Genomic DNA, 24,241 nt, shown 5'->3' on the forward strand with positions numbered 1-24,241 from the left:
CCGAGAGATTTGTCGGCGGGCTCAAATAAGCCTGAGCGCGATCACGCGCGTCATGTCACGGAGAATCGCATTATTATTTGGTAGTATGTACACTTCAGCTAGCAGTTGTTGGTTACGTAGGATTTTACTGTCTTTCTCAATTGCTGGAGTACTAGATGTGCTCGAGCGGTATCCGCGGGCATTTTAATCTTCCCTGACGCCAACCCGTAAAGGTATGCAAAGTCTGCTCGGGCAGCCAGAGGAAGTCGACCAGCCACGTCGCTTTTTTGACGACTCATTTTTTCTGAAAACTGTTGGGCAAAGTTCTTGGACACGACAGAGGCACGCTCGACAACGGATAACGGGACGCCTACAGATGTTTAGTGAGGGACTTGTCTCAGCATAACAATACTGACCAGCCAAGTTGGCGACGTGAGTTCCAAACGAGGAAGTCGCGACTCCCTCGACAAGTTTATAGAGGAAGACGATCTAGGATTTCGATGAAGGCTGGATGACTGATGCGGCTGATATGATCGTACCTCTCGCTTTTCATCGTCCACGATGGTTTTCATGAAAACATTCCGAATGTTCGGATGATACGTAAAGTCGTCGGTCAGGGAGCCATAGTGAGTGGCAAATATCGACAAACAAAGCGTATGGGTTGCGAGTTGATGAAGAACAGCCTTCATCTCATCAATAAGTTGCGTGGAAAGGGACAAAGACACTCACGCCTGCAATCGCCATTCCGTCGTAGGTCGATGTCCCCCGGCCTAGCTCTGGAGGTGGCAATTAGTCACATTGAATCAAGCCACATTTTTTTGCTCGCCATCTAAAATGACCAAAGACTTGGGTGAAGCATCGCGGAGGATTTTGCAGCTGAAAATCTCGTTACAGCAGCTGAGAATGGTCGTGCATGCTTACCATTCATCGAGCTCGACTTTGAAAGTGCTTGCATTCGAGAACATGTTATCGTACGCACCCATGCGTGTCAGTATAGCATCCACAGGAGAGAGGCTTGGAAGGATGAGAATAGAAGCACAAGGCGGAATAGATGCTGACCGTGCTTCCACAGCTGGAACAAACATCCCCAGTTGCGCCATAATCTGGCACGATATAAGGTTTGCCAAGAAAAGACGACACCCACAAAACACTCACAACCCCAGTCGCAGTCATCCTCATAACCGTTGACTTGCCCCTAGAGAGAAGGCTAAGTTGCTGAGAGACGGTCATTCAAACACGCACGCCATGTTGGGGCCGGTTAGCAGGGCAACATTTCCCATTTCACCACCTAGCTTGATGTCGTTGGGGATGAATGATTCGATGTTGGAGTTCATTGACAAGGTGGGATGTCGCAGTTCCTTGAAATTAACCCAGGCTGAATGCCCTTCTTCGAAAATTGGGCGGCAAGATGGTTCTCCAATAGCTTGAGAAGCTTTGGCAAGAGAGAAAAGGCAGTCAACTTCGGCCAGAACGCGAACGGCGCGTAACCAGATTGAACGGTCCGTGTCGAACTCTGCAAAGAGGCGCAGACGAAATGATTTGATTGCTGCATTGCGCTTCTCGCGCGCCTCTTTGAGCGACTTGACGATTGGCTGGATTGATGCAGGAGTCCAGCGAGATTTATTCTGTCGAAGAGTTTCAGAATACGATGTTGAGTGCCAGTTTTCTTACCTTGAGCTGATGTGTCCTGGTCCAGTCTTTGGGAACTTTGAGTTTGGCGTCGGTCTCGATTAGGTAGATATCCTAAAACGGAAGATAAGTATCAGCTGCATGACAAATAATTCATCCAACCTTGGTTCCAATAGCGCTATGATAGTAGACCAGACTTTTGCACCTGTATACCACGTGAGCAATATGATTTGAGACACTAAAGCAACCAACTTGAGCTGCTTTCGGAATTTTTCAAGCTCATCATCGAGTTCCTTTTCCAGATCCGCCAGTTCCTCCATGATCTCGTCGTAAACCTTGTCTTGACCGATTTGGGGCACCAGCTCAGAAGCATCTAAGGAAATGGTCAACGATTATAGGCAATGGCTGATGGCTAGAACTGACCCTTTTCCGACGCTGGCTTTTCATACATCCGTTGAACCTTGGTGATATTCTGGACGAGATCCGGGGCACCACGCAGCAGACCAAAAATTGTTTTGGATTTGAAGCTCTCGGAAACATCTGCCAGATGGCTCAACCCATGGCTCAGTTTCTTGAAAGCCTGGTAGCCTTTAGTAAAGGGAAGGCGTACCCACAACCAGAAAATGACATACCGCAAGCACCTTCAAAAAGTCTCTGATCGTACAGTTTTTTGCATGAATACGGGAGACGATTCGCTCCAGGTCAGGAAGACCCTTTGTCAAGTCCAAAAAGTCCTGTTCGAATTCCGGGTGGTCCATGATATCCTCGACGGCATCAAGACTACGGAAAGTGAGCCTCCCGACGGAATGAATTTTGGCAGCAGTAAATCCTTACCGAGTGTTAATTTCAGATATTTCCTTCAACGGCATGCACAACCAAATTCGGAACAGCCGCTTGCCGGAGGGCGTGACTGCACGGTTCAACAGCTTCAACAAGGTGCCCTCTTCTGTGCCCTCGTTGTTCAGCAGTATCTCGATGTGAGCAAGTGTCTGCCCATCGAGAACAAGTCCTTGACCACGTTTCATTGGATCATACACATTGAAGTTGCGCATGCTCAGGATGTCACTGTCAATGTTGAGCTGGCGCAAATACCTGCTCAAGTCGTTAACAGTGGATCGATGCGACGCTGGAGGGACAAACCAAATCATTGATCCAAGCGACTCAATTGCACTACGACAATGCAGCATATCTCGAATTGGCTCCGGGACGCTTGAGGGAAGTGACTCTTCACTATCGTCCATGGCCTCATTGCCCTCAGAGCCGTAGAGTTTCCGGAGTTCCACGAGGGTCTGTTCGTAGTTAAAGCCTTCAACCTCCCGTAGCGAGGTCCACAGGCAAGAGGCAGGCAGTGTTGCCTCTAGAAAACATTCAACACAATAATAACAATAACCACAGAGAAACGCACTCAGTGTGCGGGTGGTGGTCACTGATAACTTGCCCTACTGTACATGGAGATTTTCCGTTATAGTAAAGGAGGACGACGAACCTTGGTAAAAAGCAGCTCCTTTGGTCGAAGTTGGCGCATGAACGTCTCAAGCTTGGTACAACAGATGTCGTCCTGGAAGGTACTCAAGTGGAATTGCGACGTAGCGCAGTCCAGAGCAACCAGGCCAAAGGTGCTTTTCGTATCATCTCCTTCGTTGAAGGTTTCGGATAGGGAAATAAAGTGACCAGCTTGATCGTCAGATATCATGTCAGGGTCAATAAGCGTGCCATTAGTATAAACTTTGTTTAATTCACTAAACCAACGTTAGTCCTCCCGGGAGAGCAGAGCTACAACATACCGTCGAACAATTTTTTCCTTGTTCTTGTCAGCCGCCACTTTGCCTTGCGATTTATCTGCCTTGACGCGCATCTCAGCTCCAAGCGCCGTTTCTGCCTGATCCACTCGTCCGACTTTATATCCTAACAAGTAACAGCTTCAGTTCAAGTCAACGACGATTCGAAATCCATGCCTTGACCAAGAAATTTACTACGGAAGATTTAGCCAAGAACCACGGTTAGAAGGCGCCTTACGCAGCATAAAAGTTGAAGGACGTTTCTGGCACACCGACCATTGACATTTTGACTCTCGACGTAAGCTTGAGGTCGAATTGCTGGTGACCAATGCGTGCATCGTCTTCATATAGCTCCAGAAATTTGCTATATATGGGTCAGAAAGAAGAATGAAATGAGGGAAATATATACCCTTTCTGGAAAAACAATATCTGTGTCAAGTTTATGAATGAAATGTAATCATTTTTAGCTCAAAGCTTACTGTGTCGTAATGATTTTGCTTGATTTCCCAGAATTGTTTCTCGAAAGGAGTGAAATCCTTCCAAGCTTTCGGAGGAATGTAGAGTGTGCGGGGGGTCGTACCCGGGATCGCCGGGACTATTGCCGTCTTTCTGTGGGACGCTTAGAAGCTGATATTCTTCCCTAAAGTGAACCATACATCCTTGACGTTCTGCAAAAACGAGAACGGAAGTTCTTCGTCCTTCTTCCCGTTTTTCTTCTCTATTTGGCGTTGCTCGGCGGCAGTGAGGAAGTTCCGCGTACTAGAGGTTGGGTTGGACGTTGTGGGTGTGATTTTGGGCCTTGCTGAGGTCTTGGCTTTTTTAGGCCTATCCTCGTCTTCGTCGTCTACGTCTGAGAAAGCCGATGAACGAGAGCCTGAGGAAGATGCTGTGGATTTCATTGATTTGATTGACTTGGTTTCCACATCCGAGTCCGAGAGAACATAGTCTGCATAGTCATCTGAGGCAGTAGAGCCTTTACGGCCTTACCCAAAGCGTTAGGGAAGAAATTTCATAGCCCATGGTGCATACCGGATTTGAGCGGTACCTTTTTGAAATGACTGAGCCGCTGGGAGAACGAACTAGAGGCACTTTTGTTGGCCTCATCTTCTTCTTCCTCATCCGACAGCAGCGCAGAGAGACGCGCTTTCTTCGCAGCTGAATAAGGCATGAAAAGTCGCGTCGATAAAGAAGCCTACAGTCTAACACACCTTTCTTGACATTCGCAGGCGACGACTCTGGCGGCATCGAACTCGCTTCCGACGGTATTGGCTCTTCATCCGAGTCATCTAACACTATCATTTTCCGTTTACCCTTGAGCGAATGAGGGGCTTGAGCGGTAGTTGGGATGAAGACCTTACAGTCAGAACACGACTGGGTTCACTCTCCCGGTCGGACAACATATCAATATCGATTATATCCACCGCGTCGCTGGTCGGAGGCGTGTCTCTAGAGCTGCTTCCTTGTCTGGAAGACGCCTCAGAAGAATTCAGGGTCGTTGGTTGGGGTGTTTGCTTTTGTGGCACAGTCTTGGTTTTCGGCGTCGACTGAGATTGACCTTTTCCAAAGAAAGACATCAAGCTTTTCTGCTTGGGGCCAGAAGCTCCATTTCCTGACGCTAACTGAGATGATTTGGGAGGCATCCAGCAAGAGGCAAAACGCGAAAGATCACGCGTCACGCCCACATCATGTATTAGTCAAACTATGTTACGGCTTCGTTTGCAGGGTCATCGTTGTCGTTGGTATACTGGGATCCCAATTACTGTCAAGGGTCCCATCTTCCCAGCTTCGCAAAATATTTCCCCCGACTTTGCCCATTTGATACGAAGGAAAGACTCGCAAACGGTCTAAACGACGCTCCCGCAATTTGTTTTTGGGCAGCATCCCAGAAACAGCACGACGGATGATCTGAAAGGCTTATATGAGGAAAGGGCATTAACAGCGATGAACGGGACAGACCTCGTCAGGATTCTTCTGCATCATTGTTTGGTAAGGTGTTTCTTTCATTCCTCCTGGATACATAGAGTGTTTGCGGAAGAGTATTGTTTCGCTCTTGCGACCAGTTACTAGGACTTTTCGAGCATTTGTTACGATGACATAGTCACCACAATCAACTACGGGGGGGTTGACAACAAATTCACCAGCAAAATGACAAAACTAAGTACCTCCTGGGTCATATATGGGCTTGTGTTTACCCATGAGCACGAGCGCTATTCGCTCAGCAAGTTTTCCGAGGATGCGGTCGGATGCATCGACATGGTGCCATACTCTCGCATATGCCAGTGCAGTCTACGACAAGGCTTTAGTCTATGCATGGGTGAGAAATTAACCACCTACATTTCCGATCGCTTGCGACATGGAAGAAAGAAGGAGGTGACAATGTCACGCGTGACACTTCGTGAACGCTTACCTTGGCGCAAGCACGCGAAAGTCGCGTCCAACGCATCCGAACCGGATCGTCCTCTGGGTTGAGAAAGGATGCCGAGGTATTCTATCCTATTCAAGCGGTCTCTAACTCACTTCCTTTTCAAGAGAGCTAATCGGTCTATCCGTAGGACAATGCGGAAACCAAATGGGTTCTGTTTTCTGGCAGCGATTATGCGCCGAACATGGCATCAATAAAGATGGGATTCTTGAGGAGTGGGCGACTGAAGGAGGCGACCGCAAGGACGTCTTCTTCTACCAAGCAGACGATGAACACTATATTCCACGAGCGATACTAATTGACCTCGAGCCCAGAGTGCGTCTCCTTTACTTCTCACAGATTTAAGACTTGATACTCTGCCACAGGTCATCAACGGTATCCTTACCTCACCCTACGCCAACCTCTATAACCCGGAGAACATATTCGTTTCAAAAGATGGTGGTGGCGCAGGTAATAACTGGGCACAGGGCCACTCCGCAGGAGAACGAATATACGAAGAAATTATGGAGATGGTCGATCGTGAAGCCGAGGGGAGCGATTCGCTCGAAGTATATCAGTTTCCTGGAGCAAGAGTTGGAGTGAACGATCACCGTTTAGGGATTCATGGCGATGCACTCAATTGCAGGAGGGACCGGTTCGGGCCTTGGTTCTTTCTTGCTCGAACGGCTCAACGACAAATTTCCCAAGAAACTCATTCAAACATATAGCGTGTTTCCGAATGCGCAAGAAGGAGATGTTGTTGTCCAACCCTACAACTCGATCCTGACTCTCAAACGGCTTGTAAACCATGCAGACTCCGTCGTGGTCCTCGACAATGGCGCGTTGGCCAGAATATCGGCGGACCGACTCCATGTTCAAACCCCGACATTTGATCAAACTAATCAGCTAGTAAGTTACTTATCTGCAGTTCGTCCTTTCGATTCATCGCTCAAGGTTGCGACCGTTATGGCTGCAAGCACGCAGACTCTGCGATACCCCGGTTATATGAATAACGACCTCGTTGGCTTGGTCGCCTCGTTAATACCAACACCGAGATGTCATTTTCTCATGACATCTTATACGCCATTCACGAGCGACAACATCGACAAGGTCCATTTCTAATGAAGCCTTGAGTGTCTCTGAACAGAATTAGGCAAAATCGATCCGGCGAACGACAGTTCTCGACGTCATGCGACGTCTCCTCCAACCGAAGAACAGGATGGTATCAACGCGTCCCAGCAAAACCGCCTGCTACATCTCAATAATGAATATTATCCAAGGAGATGTTGACCCAACAGATGTAGGTTCAGGTTGCCTTCAGGCCGAGGTTTTTTTATCGGTCTGCAGGTCCACCAATCATTGCTCCGAATACGAGAGCGTCAACTGGCAAACTTCATCCCATGGGGACCTGCCTCGATTCAAGTGGCTTTGACACGCCGGTCGCCATATGTCACCACGAGCCATCGTGTCAGTGGACTGATGCTAGCGAACCACACAAGCATTGCCTCTGTGAGTTTTTTTACCAGTTGCCCAGTAAAAGCACCCAACAGCATTATGCAGTTATTTAAACAAATGCTGGATCAATTTGACAAGCTGAGAAAGAAAAATGCATTTCTAGATCAGTACAAGAAAGAAAAAATGTTTGCTAATGGTCTGGAAGAATTCGACGATGCCAGGTCGGTCGGTGTATTAGTGTCTGCTGACAAAGGTTCATTGACCCTTGCAGGGCTGTATGCGACGAGCTCATGAAGGAATATAAGGCGTGTGAAAGCGCCGAATATATCACCTATGTACGTTCACATTCAAGGTCTTCAACTACTGACTGGGTTCGTCTAGGGATCGCAGGACGCAGAACAGCCGGTATGATGTGGTCTTGGACTTGCTTGCTCGCTCTCGATTATCAACTGTACTGTAGCCACGTTATCCTCTATGATATGCTGTCTAGGGAAGGAACAGAAGGGCATGGACGCTATGTCGATTTGGTTTTCGACTCCAACTTCTTTCCGATATCTGATCCTGCGAAAGAAGGTCAATGTGAGTCGTGAAATGTGAACTCGTGAAATACCTCGAAGTTTAACGCCCAGCACACGTTCCAATTTACCGAGGATCTGAGCATTTGGCACAGCTTTGCCAGACTCATAGTCCTGGAGAACTGAGGGCTTCTCGTTAATTTTCTGGGCGACGTCTTTCTGCGACAGTTTGAGTTCCATTCGGGCATCTTGCATCGCCTGGAATTTTCGTCAGCACATCACCGTGAATTTTATTATCGACACACTCGGCCAACCGATGGGGCGACTTTGGCTGGTGGAGCAACCTCGTTGTCACGGTCTAATTTCGCTATTCGCTGGTGGTCGGTGCCTTGTGGGTTGGTCAGCGAGTGCTGAGGCAACTTGTCATCTCGACGCACCCTGGTGGGCTTTATTGCCTCCTGCAGCCACTTTCTTGTCTGTCCCAACGACAGCACCAGCTCTTCGTGCCTGAAGTCCGTCAATGAGCAGTTATGGGAGGTACAAGTGGGCCGACAGCATTGAGTTCAGAGTCCTTTTTGGTCACTTTCGCTACAGTGCGCTTCTGCCCTAGCTTGCGTTAGTCGGAGGATTTTGAGCTCGCCAGCCCTACCGATCACTGTCTTCGAATCCCAGTCAACTTCAGCCATGGTTTGAGTGGTCAAGAACGAACTGCTTTTGTAACGTTGTGACTTGACTCGACTGTTCTCACTCGGCTCCTGCCAGTGTGGCTATGTGTCTACTCACATTTTTCTGAATTCGGAAGTCGATCCGCAATTCCAAACTTGCCACCTTCTCTCTTCCCCGCTTTCCACTCAGACCACTCTCTCTGGAGTCTCGCCTTTGCGATGTGACCATCATATACCTTGTTCAAATTCTTCTTTCACCATCCATTGCGATGGGATCGCGGAATAAGAAACCATGGCCACAGGCGGCCAAAGTAGAACCACAGACCCCCGAGCCGTCGAAACGGACTACAAGGGCCACAGCCAAATCAGCAGTGTCGGTGACACCCTTCACCTCAGTCCACTCCTAATCATGCTGCACAGCGACCAGAACATATCTCAATCAATGGAGCCGCCAAATAACAAGAAACGTAGAAGGGCCTCTCAGAAGAGATCGACGAAAAATTTGACGTTGGTGATCACGACACGGTTCTCCGCTCTCCATACTAATGGCTGAGAACAGCAACGAAGAAACTCCCCAAGTTACCGAAAGTAATGAAGAAGTGGAGCAGCGGCAACCCTCTTCAAAGGTTCAAGGCAAGCGACGGGCGGAGGATCCGGATGATATCGAGCAGCGGCCCGGGAAAAAGGCAAAGAAGACTGATGGTAAAGCAAAGAGAGCGACCGAAGCAAACGATGCGAAAACACTTGGAAGCCCCCGAGAATTGTCCACTAAAGCGGTCAAAATCATCAGCAACGCCGGTACCGGATTATGCAGCGTCTGCCTGGTAAAATCGTTAAACGGCCAACCGGCCCACATTACACCAGCCAGCGAAAGGATGTTCCAGGAGCTGGTCTGTACCATTGACCTGCGCTTCATGAAACATGCTGAAACATATAATGGCAGTGGGTCAAGGCTCATGACTGGGCAATTGCCGAGGAGATCTCCCAGGTTTCTGAGGCTAACGGCATATTTTGTGAGTTATTGTTAGTCCATACTCACAGCTAGGTGCTAATTGCTCTCTCAGTGTGTGCAAGGTGTCACTGGGCCTGGGATAACAGTCGATTCATCTTTGCCCTACCCCTCCGGATGTTGAAAGCCATTGCCACAGAATGGCTCCTGCGCCCCAAAAACGAGCGTCTGTACCTTACCGACTGGATCAAAAAAGAGTACCCCCAGTATGACAACTTGTACCACCTCATCCAACTGCATCCCGACTTTGTTTTACGAGTCCGAAGACCCACAGATGTACCTGCTGATCCGGCGTTACAACTGCCTGGGCGGGATACCTTCCATGTCTTCTCAGCTGTCCTCAAGCATAAGAGGTATAGGGTGACAGCAGGAGAAGGAGGCGATCCCTCCAATGTCGTTTCGCTCCAAGACCGCCTCCATCCATATCGGATGTGGCAATTGCCAGATCACGCAGGTGTCGCTAATTTGTTTGTGATGGCTCTGCATCGTGCTGGCGACGTCAGAATGAAGTACAACTCCCACTCCATTGGTGGTGCAGTGCTGAGCTATCTGTTCCAAATCCGAGACGTGTTGGAGGCTGAACGACTTAGCCCATACGGACGGTCAGAATTACTTCGAAGGATCAAGCTTCCAGACTATGTTGGTAGCCTTTCACTACCAGCTGACGAAGACCAGGATGATGTTACCGACGCAGAATCTCCAGTCGAAACTCTTGGGAAGAAGGCGAAAATGGTTCCCAGGCCTGTCTCAGAGGAGGATCGAGAGCCAGAGAAGAAAGACAAAGATGGGAGGGATCCAGGTAGCAGAGGAGAGAGCCCAAGTCATAGCGGTGGCCGCCCAGGGCCAAGTGCTGACGGTGATGATGATGAAGACGAAAGCGCCAATGATAGCGACGAATTCGCCAACAGCAGCGACGAATCCGAGAGCACCACTGTCTTGCGGTCACATCCTTGGCTCTTCAAAGACTGTAAGCCGGAGACTTTGGCAGAGGAGGCGAGACTCCTACGTGCCTTGGGTTTTAATATATCGGTGTGAACTTTCGTCACGAACATTGTCTGCGTACGTTGTATGTAAGCTTATTCCTCTGGGTCATCCCTCTCAAGCTGCGCGGAAGCCGTTGTCCGGAAGATTCCCCGCAGTGAACGAGGTACACGCAGCCAGTCGAGCAATCAACTTGTCCGCTAGCAGCCGTTTGGACTGTTCTCGCTTGGCTCCTGTCCACTCCTGAATTCTATGGATGCTGGGAGTCTCACCGGCCAACGCGGAATGGGGACCATCTGTTTCGTACTCCAATTCAATTTAGATACCCAACCTCGATCCTTTCCTTCACTCCAAGTAGCTACTATTGGGGACTATATCTAGCTATGGGCAGTATAGGATAGCAAAGAAAATGACTTGTGAGAAGTGTTGTTGGTGGTCTTGTTGTCAAAGGGTCTATCGCGGCCGAGGCCATTCAGTGACTTTTATAGCAACGGTTTCATCCCTTGTGGATCATCAACTTGGGTGCGTCCACATCTCTTTCTCCTTCCTCCCTTCCCCTTCCCGATTCGTTCAAAGGTCCTTTTGGGCTCACTTTCTTTTTCTGCCTTGCCAGTGCTGTTGCGCGAGCGCAAGACGTTGAACGTCCCTCTTTTCAATCTCTTCTCCCGTGGCTAGGCTTGCAACAATCTCTCTGTGAGAGCCACCCATTTGAAGCACCGGAATACATTATATGTGAGCCTCCCTCCGATGCTTTGTCTTGCCACTGAGCATTGTTATTGCAGCGCTAGTAGTTAACAAAGTGCGCATCCTTATCATTCATCGTCTCCTCCCTCAACTCGCCCAGGAAAGCTATGGTTTCGAAGGGTCTCATGGGCTTTTGGGCCCTGCTTGACTTTTTGTTGTTGGCCGCAGGTGGCATGTCCATCGCTCTCTCCATTGTGTGGCGGAAACCAGACATTCTCATGAACCTTGCCCTGAATGACGAATTCCTGACCGGTGCGTCCTCGTCAAACCTTTCCGTCCAGCTTAATCTGACGCTGTGCAGCGGGAATGGTGTTGGGTATCGCCTTGTGCATAACATTTTTGGTCTCCATTGGGGCCGTTGTCCAGCGCAACCACGTCACGATGGGTTTCGTCATCCTCAACTATCTGCTCATCGTCGACGCCATCATTGTCGTTGTTGTAGGGACCATGATTTGGTTCTTCTCCCTCCGCCAACGCGCGGAGATGCACCTCCGTTGGAATGCGTTATCCAACGAGCAGAGAATCACACTGCAGGATGAGGTATACCTGTTCTCCCAATCCTTGTGCCATCTTCTAAGTTTCGCTATAGTTCAAATGCTGCGGCTACTTCAATGCCACTGACACTACCGTCGGAGGCAATTTCTGTGTCTCCCAGGACTTCGCCAACGGTTTGGCGACCAACAACACCGCAAATTTCTGTGTCACACCCATCACCAAATTCACCGATTACACATTGGAGAATACCTTCACGACTGTGAGCATTTTGGCGTCGATCTGTCACTATCGACTGACGTTTCTTCAGATATACGGCTACATCTCTGTCGTTCTGAGTCTCCTCGTTTGTTCCTTGTGTGTCATCAAGAAGGTATGACCATCCATGTGCACCTTGCCACTTAACCCTAACCACCCGTTCTATAGCGACAAGAAGAAGAGCGCTTCAAGAGGATCGACGCTAAACGAGGTGGCCGCGGCTTCGTGTGATGAGTTTCCCCAGAACTCTGCCTTGATTACTACTCCCCCACTTTCACGAACATGGCGATAGAACCTTCCTCACTTCCCTTTTTTCCTGTTGCATAGTTAATTCCGCTCTTTGGTCCTTTATTCCGAATCCTCGTTAGTCGAAGGGTTGATGCTGCATGTAGACAGCAGGAAGAGATTTGAATGTACTTTTTTGTCTCTGACTGTACGTACTCTATTAGTACAGAACCTTGGCCAATCTCTGAACCTCGTTCAGCAAGATGTCCCCCTGCTTTATTACCGTCTCATACTGCGCGTTCTTCTTCAGTGGTCTTGTCGTGTCAACGGTCCCGTGGACTTTGTCGATCGTGCAGTGCAAACGACCAGCAGCGATGAAGCGTGAAATTTCACTATAAGAATACTCAGTAGAATCACCTGGCACTCTTGCAGGACATACTTGTCAATGAACTCGACACTAACACCGAATGCTCCACTGAGGCTTTCAAGCGTAAGACTCCGATAGCTCTCTAGCAATTGGGTGTAGGCAAGTATTCGCATCTCTCGGACGTAAAACCGCGTGTGAGGAGCCAGAATTCGAGACGGAAGCAGATGCGTTTGTTCCAATTCGGCTTCAAGACGATGAGAATGTGTAAACCTTGTAGAAAAGTCCACAGACCTAACGCGACGAAAAACTTATCGTAGTGACAGGCGTAGAGGTTGTTCATGAGCTCGCCGAGAAGAGGAATCTCCGGAAGCACCTGGTTCACTTCCGAAGAGGCGATTATCTAGCAAGCATGGGGGGGTTAGAAAAGGATATCAAGTGAATTTGAATCACCTTTTTCTTGAGATCCACACGAGAAAGCCCAAGAACACCAGCGATGACTGTCATACCCACAAAGTCATTATAGCTAATGAGTTCTGTTGCGGTGAAAGTGGACAAGGCATCAATGAACAAGTCGCCCCCAGTTTTCTAAGGCGGTGGTAAGTAGATAGAGAGAGCAGGACAACCAAGCTACCCACAAACTGCCGGATGGAAAGTAGGTAAAGCCCGCGGTAGACTTTCAGTCGATTGCGTCTGTCCCAATCACCACCTTCGTCTATGAGCGTCTCTGCTTTGCTCAGATATTTGATGATGTCTTCGCGATTTCCCCAGAAGAAAGCAATCCGAACAAGTGTGAGTGCGATGTCAATCCGTGAACCTAAGCCAGGCGTCTTCTCAAAAGCGAGCAGCTGAGCCGCTGACGCGTCCTAACAACACACAATAAATTCCCGACAGCTAACTAATAGACCAACGCGAACATACCTTGTCGCCGATTTTGGTCAAGTAGTTTGCACGACCCCTCAGGGCATCGCTGATCTCAGACTCTCCTTCAGTCTCCTGCGCGTGTTTGAGACGCTCGTCGAGTTTTTCCAGCGCAGACTTGTTCTTTTCATCCAGTTCAGCCAGAAGTGTCGCGTCTAACGGAATGACGGATGATGTCTGGGAGGTTGACGAGGATGATAGTGGAGAGTCTGGTGACGAAACTTGGGTCAACGACCGATACCATGGCCCCATTTCGTTGGCCTTGACACCATCGAGCAAGGCTTTTCGGGCTTCATCGTGGTAACGGGCCAGCGAAGGGCTGGAAATAGTGAAGAGATTCTGTGCAAGTGAGAGGTCAGGAATGGCTAGGACAACGTCGTCGGACATGGTTATGGTGAAAGGGCGACGCGTCTTCGTTACCCCATCCAGTACGTACCGCATTGCTGACATAAGATAGATATATATATTATTATAATTGAATTGATCAGGTATATCATAAATATAATCGTCAACGTCGTTAAATTCCAGTAGGGGAAGGCGTGGTCGTGGGGGGGAGCGGGTCCGTGGCCGGGGTTTGTGGGTCTGTGGCGGGAGGTTGTGGGGGTGTCGGCTCTTCAGGCGCAGAGGCCTCAATCGAGCTGGGAATCAATACCACGGGTGCAAGCCAAGTAGCGGTCAAACAAACGCCATTCCCTTTGTCTTTGCCTTGAATGGTACCCCATATCCATCCAATGAATGTGCCGATATATCTGGACAGTGTTCAAAGCAGATCGAGACAGGACAAATTTAGATACCCAACGTATGGTCCAAGCTTCTGGACCAGAAGGAAGACTGGGAGAAGAGCTGGCGGAACTTGTGACGGATCGACATGAGCCAAAAGCCAAGTCAGCGCAGCTGTAATGGTTCCGGCAATCTTGACCGCTTCAGCTTGCTGTGCGTTGAGGTGAGCCATGACAGGGGGAGGGAGATAGCTGATACTCTGTCAGAACTGCCCCAAACCTGGCATACGATTTACTTACAGTCTGTAGCCCCACCACATAGCCTGGAAGGAGATCTTGGTCGCGGATGGAACCCAAACTTTGACCTGTTTAGTTTCCTGTGGGACCGATTTGACGAGTCCAACGGTGATAGACCAAAGAAAATTCCAACGCGATTGAGATGACGCGGAAACTGGAAGGTTAATGATCTTCGTGTGAGCAAGCTCAAGCTCCGAGTTGTCAGTAGGAAAGAGTGGACAATAGAGCATGACATCGCTGAGGGTTTGAACCGTGTCGCCGTCTGAGTGATGGTCAGGCGAATCAGGAGAGTCGTCACCGCTGGTAGGTTTGCGAGAAGCTGGTGGGGCAAGGGAGTCCAGTGCCTCCCAGACACTACCATGACTATTTTCAGCGGCGCCGTTCATAAAGTCAGGATCGCTCAAGAGTGCGATGAGTCGTTCGTCTTTAATGCGAAATGCCCCTGGAGGAGGTATTGGACGACCATCGGCATCCACTGCCGGAGGATCAGAGCGGACTGGAGGTGGGGTGGGGCTAGGAGTTGGCAGTGAAGTTATGAGAGCACGAATTCGCTGTGCAAGTGTAGCTGGCTCGGGAGGGTCTGGTATCTCCACTTGTTCAATGACGATCTCTGGCTCTGGTTCTGGTTCTGGTTCTGGCTCTTCAACGATCAATTCCGCCGTCTTTTTCGACTTCGGCTTTAGCTTCCCCCCAAGTTTCTTGACACGTTGAAGCGCCGACAACCGTTTCTTAGCAGACGGCGTTGGACTGACGATGCGCTCGAGACTGGAAGGAGCATCATCTCGGCTCATAGTAGTGGAGGGCAAGTGTTCTCGATCATGTGTCATTACTCGATCAGGTACAACGCGAAATCTAAGCAAGACTAATACTTATAGCTATGAGTATTCTATCTTGGCTGAAATAGACTGTCAAACAAAAGTCTCGAGGACAAAAATGGGCTCACATTCGTGCTTCTTGGCTTCTCCAACTTTGCGAGCAGCTTTTGCCAAGTCCTCCTGGATGATGTACTCTCTGAGGAGGGTAAGCTTCCGTTAAGATGAAGGAAAAGAGCTACAAACCGATCGTCCCGGATGGCAAACATACCCGCCTCAGTGATGACATTCCGTAGGTCCGCGCCGTTGAAAGTATCCGAAAGCTATAAACAGTGAGCGAAGGTTCGGCTGGAAAAAAGTGGTTGATACCTTGACAATAGCTTCATAGTCGATTTCACCGTTCTTATTCACGGGTGCAGCGTGAATTTTCAGAATTTCCAGACGAGCTTGCTCATTTGGCAGGGGTACTTCAATTTTGCGGTCCAACCGACCTGGTCGGAGCAGAGCCGGGTCTAATGTGTCTGGACGATTAGTCGCCATTATCAACTTGGTGCGACCAAGCGAGTCGAAGCCATCCATCTGGTTCAGCAACTATGACCACAAAATGAGACATATTCGCAACCAGTCAAATGGGCAAACGCACCTCCATCAACGTCCGTTGGATCTCCCGGTCAGCACTAGAGCCCTCAGAAAACCTACGACCACCAATAGCATCAATCTCGTCCATGAAAATGACGCATGGTTCATGGTCTCTGGCATAACCAAACATTTCTCGAACAACGCGCGCGCTTTCACCGATATACTTGTCGACAATGGCAGATGAGACAACTTTCAAAAAGTTGGTCTGTAGCGTTGCCGCAACCGCTCGAGCAAGAAGTGTCTTGCCCGTCCCTGGGGGTCCATATAACAAAACGCCTTTGGGAGGTTTGATGCCAACGCGTTGGAACAGTTCAGGGTTCATAAGAGGTAGCTCGATTATCTAGATGCGAGTCTCGTCAAGAAAATGTACCCCAAATTAGGATGCAACGCACTTCACGAAGTTCTCGGACTTGCTCGCCCAACCCTCCAATCCCTGCAAACGAGGCATCGCCGGGGTCTTCCAAGCTCATCTTATATACGAGCGGGTCGACTTCGCGAGGCAATATACGAACAATCGTGAGGGTCGTCATATCAAGTGCGACGCGTGTGCCAGCTTTGAGTTTGGCTACGGGAAGCGTTGGTCGGTGAGAAACAACATAGCGGGGACCCGATGAAGCTTTGACTATGACTGATAATTCATTGAGTATCGCAGCTGAACAAGAAGGAGTTGAGTGTTACATCGTTCATCGTCCAACTGCTTCATGACTTCGCCAATAATTTGACCAATCGACTGCACGGCTTTGATGTCCTCTTCAGTCTTCTCATATGCTTTCCCCAGGTCCTTTAATGAGAATCTCACTGTCCGTGTCAGAGAAGTGTGTCCAGCAGACTCAACACGTACAGTTCTTGAGACTCTCACTGGCGGACTCATGGGTTTGCATTTTCTGAGCTTGATAAGTTTTTGGAAGAGCAGAGGACAAGCACGCACTTCGCGGTAGTTCTTGAGTGCATTCTTTCTGCGTTCGTCGATTGCACCAGTCGAAGTAGAAGGTTGGTTGTCAGCCATGGCCAAAGTCAAAGTCGACGCGACGCGTAATGTGTTTGTAACGCTCCTGTCACGCTGAGTCATCTGAAATTGATGTCTTCGACACTCGGAAAACGCAAAGAGCGCGATCCCGATGGGCATGGTTCAACACTCTTTGTCTCTAACTTGCCTTATACCGCGACCTCTACCGACCTCCAAACTCTATTTTCTGACATTGCACCTGTCCGCTCAGCCTTCGTAGTCACTGAATCTGGAACCGGGGTGTCCAAAGGTGTCGGATATGTCTCGTTTACCCTTAAAGAAGATGCAGAATCGGCGTTTGAAACGATATCGACCAACGGAATCTCATTAGTGGGACGGAGTCTACGGGTACAGTGGGCAGATTCGAAGGCAACTACTTTCTCCGTTGTGCCCTTTCTCAATGAATTGATCCATTGCAGCCCAAAGAAAGAGGTCCACGTCCAAAAGTAGACCACAAACCGACGAAATTTACTACGCCCATTGACCCTCTTGCCATTCGTACCATAATCGTATCAGGTGTCCCGTCCGGGGTCGATTCGAAAACTCTATGGAAAAAGTTCCGCAAATGTCCTGGTGCCGTAAAAGTCGATTGGCCAGTAACTGTCGACGATAAAGATGATCCAACGTTGGGTATGTGTTGGCCGCAACAAGTCCATATGCTGATACCCACCAGCTCATGTCTTATTCTCTTCACCCTCTGATGCACTTTCTGCTGTTGGCAAACTTCACGCCCATGTTTTCAAAGGAAGTCTTCTTTCAGTGACCCTAAAAAAACGACAGGACGCGCTCTCCAAACCTCTGGGCAAGAAACTCAAAACTGCTGGTGCCCCCAGCCATGCTAGTCGTCTGATCGTTCGCAACATCCCTTTCGACGCTACGGAACAAGATTTGCGTGCTATTTTCTTACCTTATGGTCCTCTCTACTCGATCCATATTCCTCTAGCCGACGAGACAACTGAATCATCTCCGCCCCGCACCAAGGGGTATGGTTTTGTCTGGATGCTGAGTAGAAAAGATGCGGAGCGTGCAATGGAGGCTTGTAATGGAATTACGCTCTCAGCAGGCGTGGCAGAGGATTTGGTTTCTGACAAACAGAAGAAGAAGAAACAGCGTCGAGTGGAGATGAAGTCCAAGAAACTAGCGGCCGAGGAGATGGAAGAGGACGATGAGCAGGAAACAGGGCAAAATAAAAGGGCACGAGTCATCGCTGTCGATTGGGCACTAAGCAAGGATCGATGGCAGGAAGCACAAGAAAAGCAGGTCGCCGACCAAGACATGGAAACCGAGTCCGAGAGTGACTCTGACAGCGACTCGGAAGACAGTCATGTCGGGGTCCACGATGGCTCCGACAGTGACCAAGATGATAGCGAGAATGAAAATCAAGAGATAGGAAAGCCGCAACTTCCTTTGCCTGAAGAAGGCACGACCTTGTTCGTCCGCAATGTGCCATTTATTGCGACAGACGATGAACTGCGAATATTGTAAGCGACACTTCTCGTCACGAGGACTTTTTTTCTTATTTTCTCAGGTTCCGTGCATTTGGACCACTGCGATATGCTAGAGTGACAATGGATCCAGAGACTGGGCGATCCAGAGGGACCGGTTTTGCTTGCTTCTGGAATAAGCAAGATGCGGATAAAGTAATCGAACAGAGTGACCTTCTTCGATTAGAAGCGACAGGATCAGAGCAAGTAAGTCCGTTATCAGCATCTTATCGCACAGCGAAACTCACTTGCGTAGCCCCCCAAAAACCCCTTTGCAATGCCGTCTCTTCTTACTGCTGACCCCTCATCCACTCTTGCTCAAAGCCTCGTTTTGCATGGTCGAACTCTCGATGTTGTTCGTGCCGTGACCCGAGATGTTGCCACAAAGCTGAAAGAAGAGGGCGAGCGGAAAAGAGAAAAAGCAGACAAAAGGGACATGTACCTGTTACGTGAAGGAGGTTCGTTTCACTGTCGCTCGAGCCTCGATCTTTACTTATGACTTGATCAGTTATTCTGGCCAATACTCCTGCCGCCGAGGCACTCTCAGCAGCCGACTTGGAGCGACGAACTACGTCATTCAACACTCGCAAAGCCCTTCTCAAGTCCAATCCTGCGTTATTCATCTCTCGCACTCGGCTGAGCGTTAGGCAAATTCCTCTATTCGTGACAGAGCGTGGCCTGAAACGCCTTGCCATCCATGCTGTCCGCGCATTCCAGGACGACGTCAAAAATGGAACGAGACTGGAATTGAGCACCGATGAACTTGCGGAGCCGGATTCTGATGGCGAAGAACCCAAGAAGCTGAGCAAAAAACAGCTCTTCGGGAGACGGACCGGCGTCAAGCAAGCCAAAATTGTACGGCAATCTGAACGAGTCGATCCAGTCACGGGAAAAGCTAAAAGCAAGGGCTATGGGTTCGTCGAAATGAATAAACATGCCGACGCGCTTCGGCTTCTCCGTTGGGCAAACAACAACCCTAATGTGATGTCTTTGTTCGAGACGTGGTGGAAGGAGGAGTTGCAAGATCTGATCAAGGCGGAAAAGGCGAAGGGCGAAAACGAACAGGATGATACGCGGTTGAAGAAAATGCAGAGTGAGCTGGAAATTGAGAGTAGGAAAACTAAAGGCACTCTAATTCTTGAATTCTCAATCGAGAATATCACGACCATTCAGCGTCGAGATCGAAAGGAAAAGACACAACAGGTATGCTGGAAACTTGCGTTGTGTACCGGCTAACCTTCGCAGGCTGTGACACAAGAATCCGATCAAGTGGCCATTGAAGAGCGTCCCACTAAAAAACGACGCGTATCAAAGGATGGGCCAGAGAAAAAGCAGACAGAGCACAATCCTGTTGGCTCTTTGATCGGAAGGAAACGAAGGGAACGCAAGCTTGGGAAAGTGAAGGGCAAGTAGTTCTAGAATGTTTTACAGTTGGATTTCTCGATGAACGTCTTGGCCGCCCATTCCTGTGTACCATTCTTTACCAGATATGGTGGGAGAAATGTAGCCAGCACGGATTGTGAAGTCACCAAAACGCTCTCCAGGTAACCTCTCTGACGCGTAGTGTCTGATCATCGGCCCAAGGATGGCCAGAATCTCTCGCTCAGTGACAGTTTCTGCAGTCGGTAAGATCGAGCGAGAAAGCAAGAGCAAAAAAAGGGCTGACCGCGGTAGATCTTGTTCATCCGCTGTCCATAGTACCCTCCTCCCAACAGCATCAGATACGTACCCGGGGCTTTCCCAACAAAGGCCACTTCTAGCGGTCGGTGAAAGTAAGAAGTCGTTGATCCATGCAAGTACGAGGACATCACCTGCAACATATGGCCGTGCACAACCATTGGGACAGCCTGTCATGCGCATGACAATTTCATCGTTTCGCAGGCCATTCGCTTCACAGATAGCTTCAACTTTATCGATGAGAATTGGCAAGTACTGTTCTTGTTAGAGAGAGAGAGAGAGACAACGATGGAGGCACACGTACACGTTCGGATTCCGCCATGGCCAAACCTGTAACCCATCAGTTATGGATAGGGGAGTGAAAATAACCCACCACAAGTGGGAAAAGCGACACAAGCCGAAGAGGCCAATCGTAGCCCAGAATACTCTAGATTATCGAGCTTGAATTGTGCAAGCAGTCGCTTTATTTGCGGCAAGTCCTCTGGCGCAATGTCTGACACACAGAGATGCTGGTTTGTTGTGAGCCGGAAGGTGCCTTTGTGCAGTTGAGCTATCCGCCTTAAACCGCTCTTGAAGTTGCGGTTGGGTTCATCTTGCACTCGTCCGTTCTCGATGAACAGCATGAAATGATGTTTTCCATCTTCTCCAACATGCCAACCAAAATCGTCCGTGTTTTTTTCGAAGGTAAAGGGCCGGGCAGCTTGAAGAGGGTAGCCAAGTAGTTTTTCGACCTCGGCCTTGAAGACTTCGAGGCCCATTCGGTCGATGGTATACTTGAGGCGCGCATTCTTAACGTACTTCAGCACTACAGCGGCCAGATTATCGGTTATACCTTGCGGCTAAAGGAAATGCGTTAAGATATGAGAGGAACAGATGAGTAAGCGCACTCTTGACGGTTCCCATGATCTCGCTGTACAAGCATGACCTTTTCGGCCACGTATCTTCCTTGCTCGACGGTACAGAATCCGATTACGTCTCCAATGCGTGGATACGTTTTTTTGTTGCCGTGAGTAACACCCATTCCTCCGCCAACAGTCACGTCGAATCCGGCCAGTTGACCTTGGGCATCAACAATAGCGATGAAACCTAGGTCATTGGCAAATACGTCAGTGTCATTCGAAGGAGGAACTGCGACTGCGATCTTGAACTGATGGGTTATGTGAGCCTCGATTATTTGTGTTGGCTTCTTATTCTCACTTTACGAGGGAGATAAAATTCTCCATACATGGGTTCGAAGTCTTTGAGGGCCTCACCCGCAACAAGCTTTTTATCCAACCAGATTTCATGGTAGGCAGTTGTCCTCGGAATAAGATGTTCGCTGACTGATTTCGCAAACTCGTGAACCTGCTTGTGGAGTTTGGAGAGAGTTGGTATTGATGAGCACGTGACATTTCTACAGAATGGTCAAGCAAAACGAGTTTCCGATGCAATGGACTCACCTGTTGACATCTCCGCAAGCAGCAAGAGTATCCAGCAAGACACGATTAATGTCTTGGATCGCTGGCTTGAGATGTCTTTTGATAACGCCATGGAATTGGAAGGTCTGACGCGTTGTAATCTTGAACGTGCCACAACCATGCTCGTCCGCAATCTGGTCCATTTGGAGCCACTGGGAGGGTGTGCAGACCCCACCAGGCATCCGAACTCGTATCATGAACGAATATGCGGGTTCTACGCCCTGCAGTTGTCGCTCGTCACGAATGTCACGGTCGTCTTGCTGATAAATACCATGGAACTTGGTAAGTTGACCGTCGCTCGGTGACAGCGCGCCAGTCGAAGTGTCCTGTAAACCTTCGAGGATTGTCCCACGGAGGTAACGCGATGCGGCTTTGATATGCTCATTTGTTATAGTTTCTGGTTCTGCCTCGGTCACCTCAACCGCATCCACACCCATCGCTTTCCATAGGAGTGGCTCCCAAGCCTTATATCCCGTTTGAGCGCCGTCCGCGTCTTGATCGTCGCCCAACCCCAGAAAAGCAAACCGCTCGCCGCCGAGTTTTTCCAACCGAGCATCGAGATCTTTTCCGGGTTTGTTGTAGTAGTGCGAGTCTTCAGGACGGGGCCAGTAATGACTATCACCCATTCCGAAGACGGAGTACCGAAGTTCAGCCAATATACGATCTCCACGCGTCACTGCTGCGTTGAGAGACTTGAAGAAACTTCGCCCATTTTGCGGGGGTTCTCCCTGGCCTGCCGTTGAAGTGATGAATGCAACATGGTGCTTTTTGGAGAGATCTTCAAGCGTGACCGAGTCTAAGATCCCAATGGTAACTGATAAACCACGCGCTTTCCCGCGATTAACCAGTCGTTTAGCCACTTTTTCTGCGGCCCCACCGTCGGAGGCATATAGAACAAGTAGAGGCGGGGCGTCCAAGGCCTGCAGCAAGTCGTTGTAGGATTGTTGCGCTTTCATACGTCTCGATTCCTTCACACTCTCGCCTAAACTGCTGACGAGGTCGCTAGCAATCTGCGGCTTTGAGCGAACAAGCTGAGAAAGATGATTTTGGCGGTCCAAAAATTGTTGTAGATCATGCTTGATAGCATCAGAGTCTAAAGAGAACGGTTCTCTCCCTTGTTGTTCCTCACTTGGGTTCCAACGATACAGTGGCCAATATCCAGTGTCGACAGCGACCTTGGTTTCTTTGAGCACATCGAGTGCAGACGAACTTTCGCTCTGATACGGAAGATACGCCAAGACAATACTGGGACCATCAAAGCGGTCTGCTTCGATGAGCGATTGGAGGACTTGAGAGTAAGAAGAATAGACGGCAACGCTGGCAACGTACACGTCTCCGTGATTCATGGCGTACAGTCCAACATCATGCTTCCTTCGGTTTGACTCTGCAGTGTTACGGGTCGAATAGGGCAGAGTGTCAAGAATGAGAAGGTTGATGTTCAATCCAGAGGAAATAGCGTGATGAAGACCGGACGCTCCGATATCGTATGACCATGCATCAGACCCAATGATCCATCGAGACAAAGCAGGGAAATTGGAACGCAAAGCCAAGATAGTAGTAGCGGCAGGATGGACAACAGGTGATTGTTCGAGACTTTTGACGATGTCCTCACCGAGTTGGCAACTTTTTTGAGGGTCGTTTTTAGAAAGAACCCAGCTAGCTAGAAGAGCATGTAGGTCGGAATCCAGGCCTTTTGCTTGTAAGAGCATTTGGATGGCTTGGACCAATTCTTCCCGCTGTTCCAGTTGTCCCCGAACTCTGCCGAGTGCATACTCGGGGGTGGTCGCTACTTCTCCCTCCGAAGCAACAAGGTCAGGTGAGTTGGAGATTTCAAGTCGCTTGCCAAATAATCGTGAGAGAATCTTTGTATAGGATTGTTCGTGCTTGGGCACATGAGGGCCGACAGAAGTCGTGGGAGCGGTGGTAATAGTCCCGAGCTGCAATGGAGCAGCGTTGTGCTCTATGGCCTGTACAAAGCTGTCTATGTCGGCTTGAGTAAGATGGGTGACATCCCCCAGAATGCCACTCTGGATCACGAGTTTGTGGGCTGCTTCTTGCTCTTGGAGGGCAGCGACAACATCAAGATACAAAGGCGTCCACTTGACCGCCCAATGACCAATCTGTTCAAGAACAACCACGCGCGAAACTGACTCGGGAATTGCGTGGAGAATGTGTCTGGGAGGAAGGGGGTTCAACAGGCTGACAAATGCGAGAGACACGCCTTCGACATTAAGCGCCAAATCTTGCAGACCGAGAACAAACACTATTGTGTGGGGATTTGGTGATCCTCGTCTGACCAATAGAGGGAACGGACGTCGAACCAACGAGAGAGTCGCAAGAGCCGCGGCTTCATAAGCAGCAAAGAGTTGGTGGGAGAGGGTTTTGCCCTTCGGAACCCCGTTTATGACGGGGGCTACGACAAATGGAAGGACTTTCTCTTCAGGGAGCTCGTCCTCAATCGGAAAGCCAGAGTTATAGACATGGACGACGAGTCTATGTTCTGCACGAGCCAGGCGAGAGGAAAGAAGGGCGTTGTCGTGAGCCTGCTGTGAAGACCACGAGAGGATGAAATACGGGGCAGCAGGGCGGAGTAGAAGAACGTCAGAAAGGTCAGTTGCTCGAAGATGTAAGACAATTGGAGCGTCTGCAAGTTGGGATAGATGAAGGATAAGTTGGGCCACGAGTTTGGGGGTCACTGTGGTAGTCAGAGAGACAAGAGATGAATTTCGACTGT

At 49.4% G+C, this 24,241-nt stretch overlaps 9 protein-coding genes across 9 annotated transcripts; 4 read left to right on the forward strand and 5 right to left on the reverse strand.

Moving 5' to 3' along the window:
- Positions 1–98: 98 nt before the first annotated feature.
- On the reverse strand, positions 99–5,741 carry MIND_01054200 (DNA mismatch repair protein; the record flags this gene model as incomplete). Its single annotated transcript, XM_037367124.1, has 32 exons — positions 99–349; positions 396–468; positions 519–662; positions 709–755; positions 806–855; positions 901–993; positions 1,039–1,082; positions 1,135–1,174; positions 1,222–1,604; positions 1,651–1,722; positions 1,771–1,813; positions 1,861–1,981; positions 2,032–2,188; positions 2,241–2,388; positions 2,443–2,700; positions 2,749–2,965; positions 3,014–3,047; positions 3,095–3,347; positions 3,393–3,513; positions 3,564–3,580; positions 3,625–3,750; positions 3,796–3,815; positions 3,866–3,930; positions 3,983–3,995; positions 4,043–4,368; positions 4,416–4,541; positions 4,595–4,697; positions 4,745–4,995; positions 5,147–5,291; positions 5,343–5,497; positions 5,549–5,672; positions 5,721–5,741. 32 exons carry the CDS (start codon positions 5,739–5,741, stop codon positions 99–101), a joined length of 4,041 nt encoding a protein of 1,346 aa, XP_037216518.1.
- Positions 5,742–5,861: 120 nt separating this feature from the next.
- MIND_01054300 (Tubulin gamma chain) lies at positions 5,862–7,653 on the forward strand (the record flags this gene model as incomplete). The annotated part of the gene is made up of 10 exons (XM_037367125.1): positions 5,862–5,869; positions 5,916–6,123; positions 6,174–6,356; positions 6,406–6,696; positions 6,742–6,897; positions 6,941–7,087; positions 7,135–7,296; positions 7,348–7,463; positions 7,514–7,577; positions 7,624–7,653. The coding sequence occupies 10 exons, from the start codon at positions 5,862–5,864 to the stop codon at positions 7,651–7,653; spliced, it is 1,365 nt and encodes a 454-aa protein (XP_037216519.1).
- A 103-nt stretch (positions 7,654–7,756) lies between these two features.
- On the reverse strand, positions 7,757–8,443 carry MIND_01054400 (MBF1-domain-containing protein; the record flags this gene model as incomplete). Its single annotated transcript, XM_037367126.1, has 6 exons — positions 7,757–7,803; positions 7,853–8,015; positions 8,063–8,145; positions 8,195–8,264; positions 8,311–8,363; positions 8,407–8,443. The coding sequence occupies 6 exons, from the start codon at positions 8,441–8,443 to the stop codon at positions 7,757–7,759; spliced, it is 453 nt and encodes a 150-aa protein (XP_037216520.1).
- Positions 8,444–8,691: 248 nt separating this feature from the next.
- On the forward strand, positions 8,692–10,466 carry MIND_01054500 (uncharacterized protein; the record flags this gene model as incomplete). The annotated part of the gene is made up of 5 exons (XM_037367127.1): positions 8,692–8,795; positions 8,843–8,929; positions 8,982–9,312; positions 9,366–9,435; positions 9,487–10,466. The coding sequence occupies 5 exons, from the start codon at positions 8,692–8,694 to the stop codon at positions 10,464–10,466; spliced, it is 1,572 nt and encodes a 523-aa protein (XP_037216521.1).
- A 797-nt stretch (positions 10,467–11,263) lies between these two features.
- On the forward strand, positions 11,264–12,137 carry MIND_01054600 (uncharacterized protein; the record flags this gene model as incomplete). The annotated part of the gene is made up of 5 exons (XM_037367128.1): positions 11,264–11,408; positions 11,458–11,696; positions 11,746–11,910; positions 11,959–12,021; positions 12,075–12,137. The coding sequence occupies 5 exons, from the start codon at positions 11,264–11,266 to the stop codon at positions 12,135–12,137; spliced, it is 675 nt and encodes a 224-aa protein (XP_037216522.1).
- Positions 12,138–12,351: 214 nt separating this feature from the next.
- Positions 12,352–13,803, reverse strand: MIND_01054700 (uncharacterized protein; the record flags this gene model as incomplete). Its single annotated transcript, XM_037367129.1, has 6 exons — positions 12,352–12,523; positions 12,571–12,742; positions 12,790–12,898; positions 12,949–13,083; positions 13,134–13,361; positions 13,417–13,803. 6 exons carry the CDS (start codon positions 13,801–13,803, stop codon positions 12,352–12,354), a joined length of 1,203 nt encoding a protein of 400 aa, XP_037216523.1.
- Positions 13,804–13,933: 130 nt separating this feature from the next.
- Positions 13,934–15,223, reverse strand: MIND_01054800 (uncharacterized protein; the record flags this gene model as incomplete). Its single annotated transcript, XM_037367130.1, has 3 exons — positions 13,934–14,165; positions 14,211–14,387; positions 14,436–15,223. The coding sequence occupies 3 exons, from the start codon at positions 15,221–15,223 to the stop codon at positions 13,934–13,936; spliced, it is 1,197 nt and encodes a 398-aa protein (XP_037216524.1).
- Positions 15,224–15,340: 117 nt separating this feature from the next.
- Positions 15,341–16,889, reverse strand: MIND_01054900 (26S proteasome regulatory ATPase rpt4; the record flags this gene model as incomplete). The annotated part of the gene is made up of 8 exons (XM_037367131.1): positions 15,341–15,443; positions 15,491–15,567; positions 15,614–15,835; positions 15,888–16,223; positions 16,276–16,511; positions 16,562–16,681; positions 16,725–16,767; positions 16,812–16,889. 8 exons carry the CDS (start codon positions 16,887–16,889, stop codon positions 15,341–15,343), a joined length of 1,215 nt encoding a protein of 404 aa, XP_037216525.1.
- Positions 16,890–16,961: 72 nt separating this feature from the next.
- On the forward strand, positions 16,962–19,786 carry MIND_01055000 (Ribosome biogenesis; the record flags this gene model as incomplete). The annotated part of the gene is made up of 7 exons (XM_037367132.1): positions 16,962–17,276; positions 17,309–17,519; positions 17,563–18,370; positions 18,418–18,580; positions 18,630–18,831; positions 18,882–19,576; positions 19,619–19,786. The coding sequence occupies 7 exons, from the start codon at positions 16,962–16,964 to the stop codon at positions 19,784–19,786; spliced, it is 2,562 nt and encodes an 853-aa protein (XP_037216526.1).
- Positions 19,787–24,241: the final 4,455 nt, after the last annotated feature.

This window comes from Mycena indigotica, assembly GCF_014461135.1.
Source record: "Mycena indigotica strain 171206Taipei chromosome Unknown Mind.scaff0009, whole genome shotgun sequence".
Lineage (NCBI taxonomy): Eukaryota > Fungi > Basidiomycota > Agaricomycetes > Agaricales > Mycenaceae > Mycena > Mycena indigotica.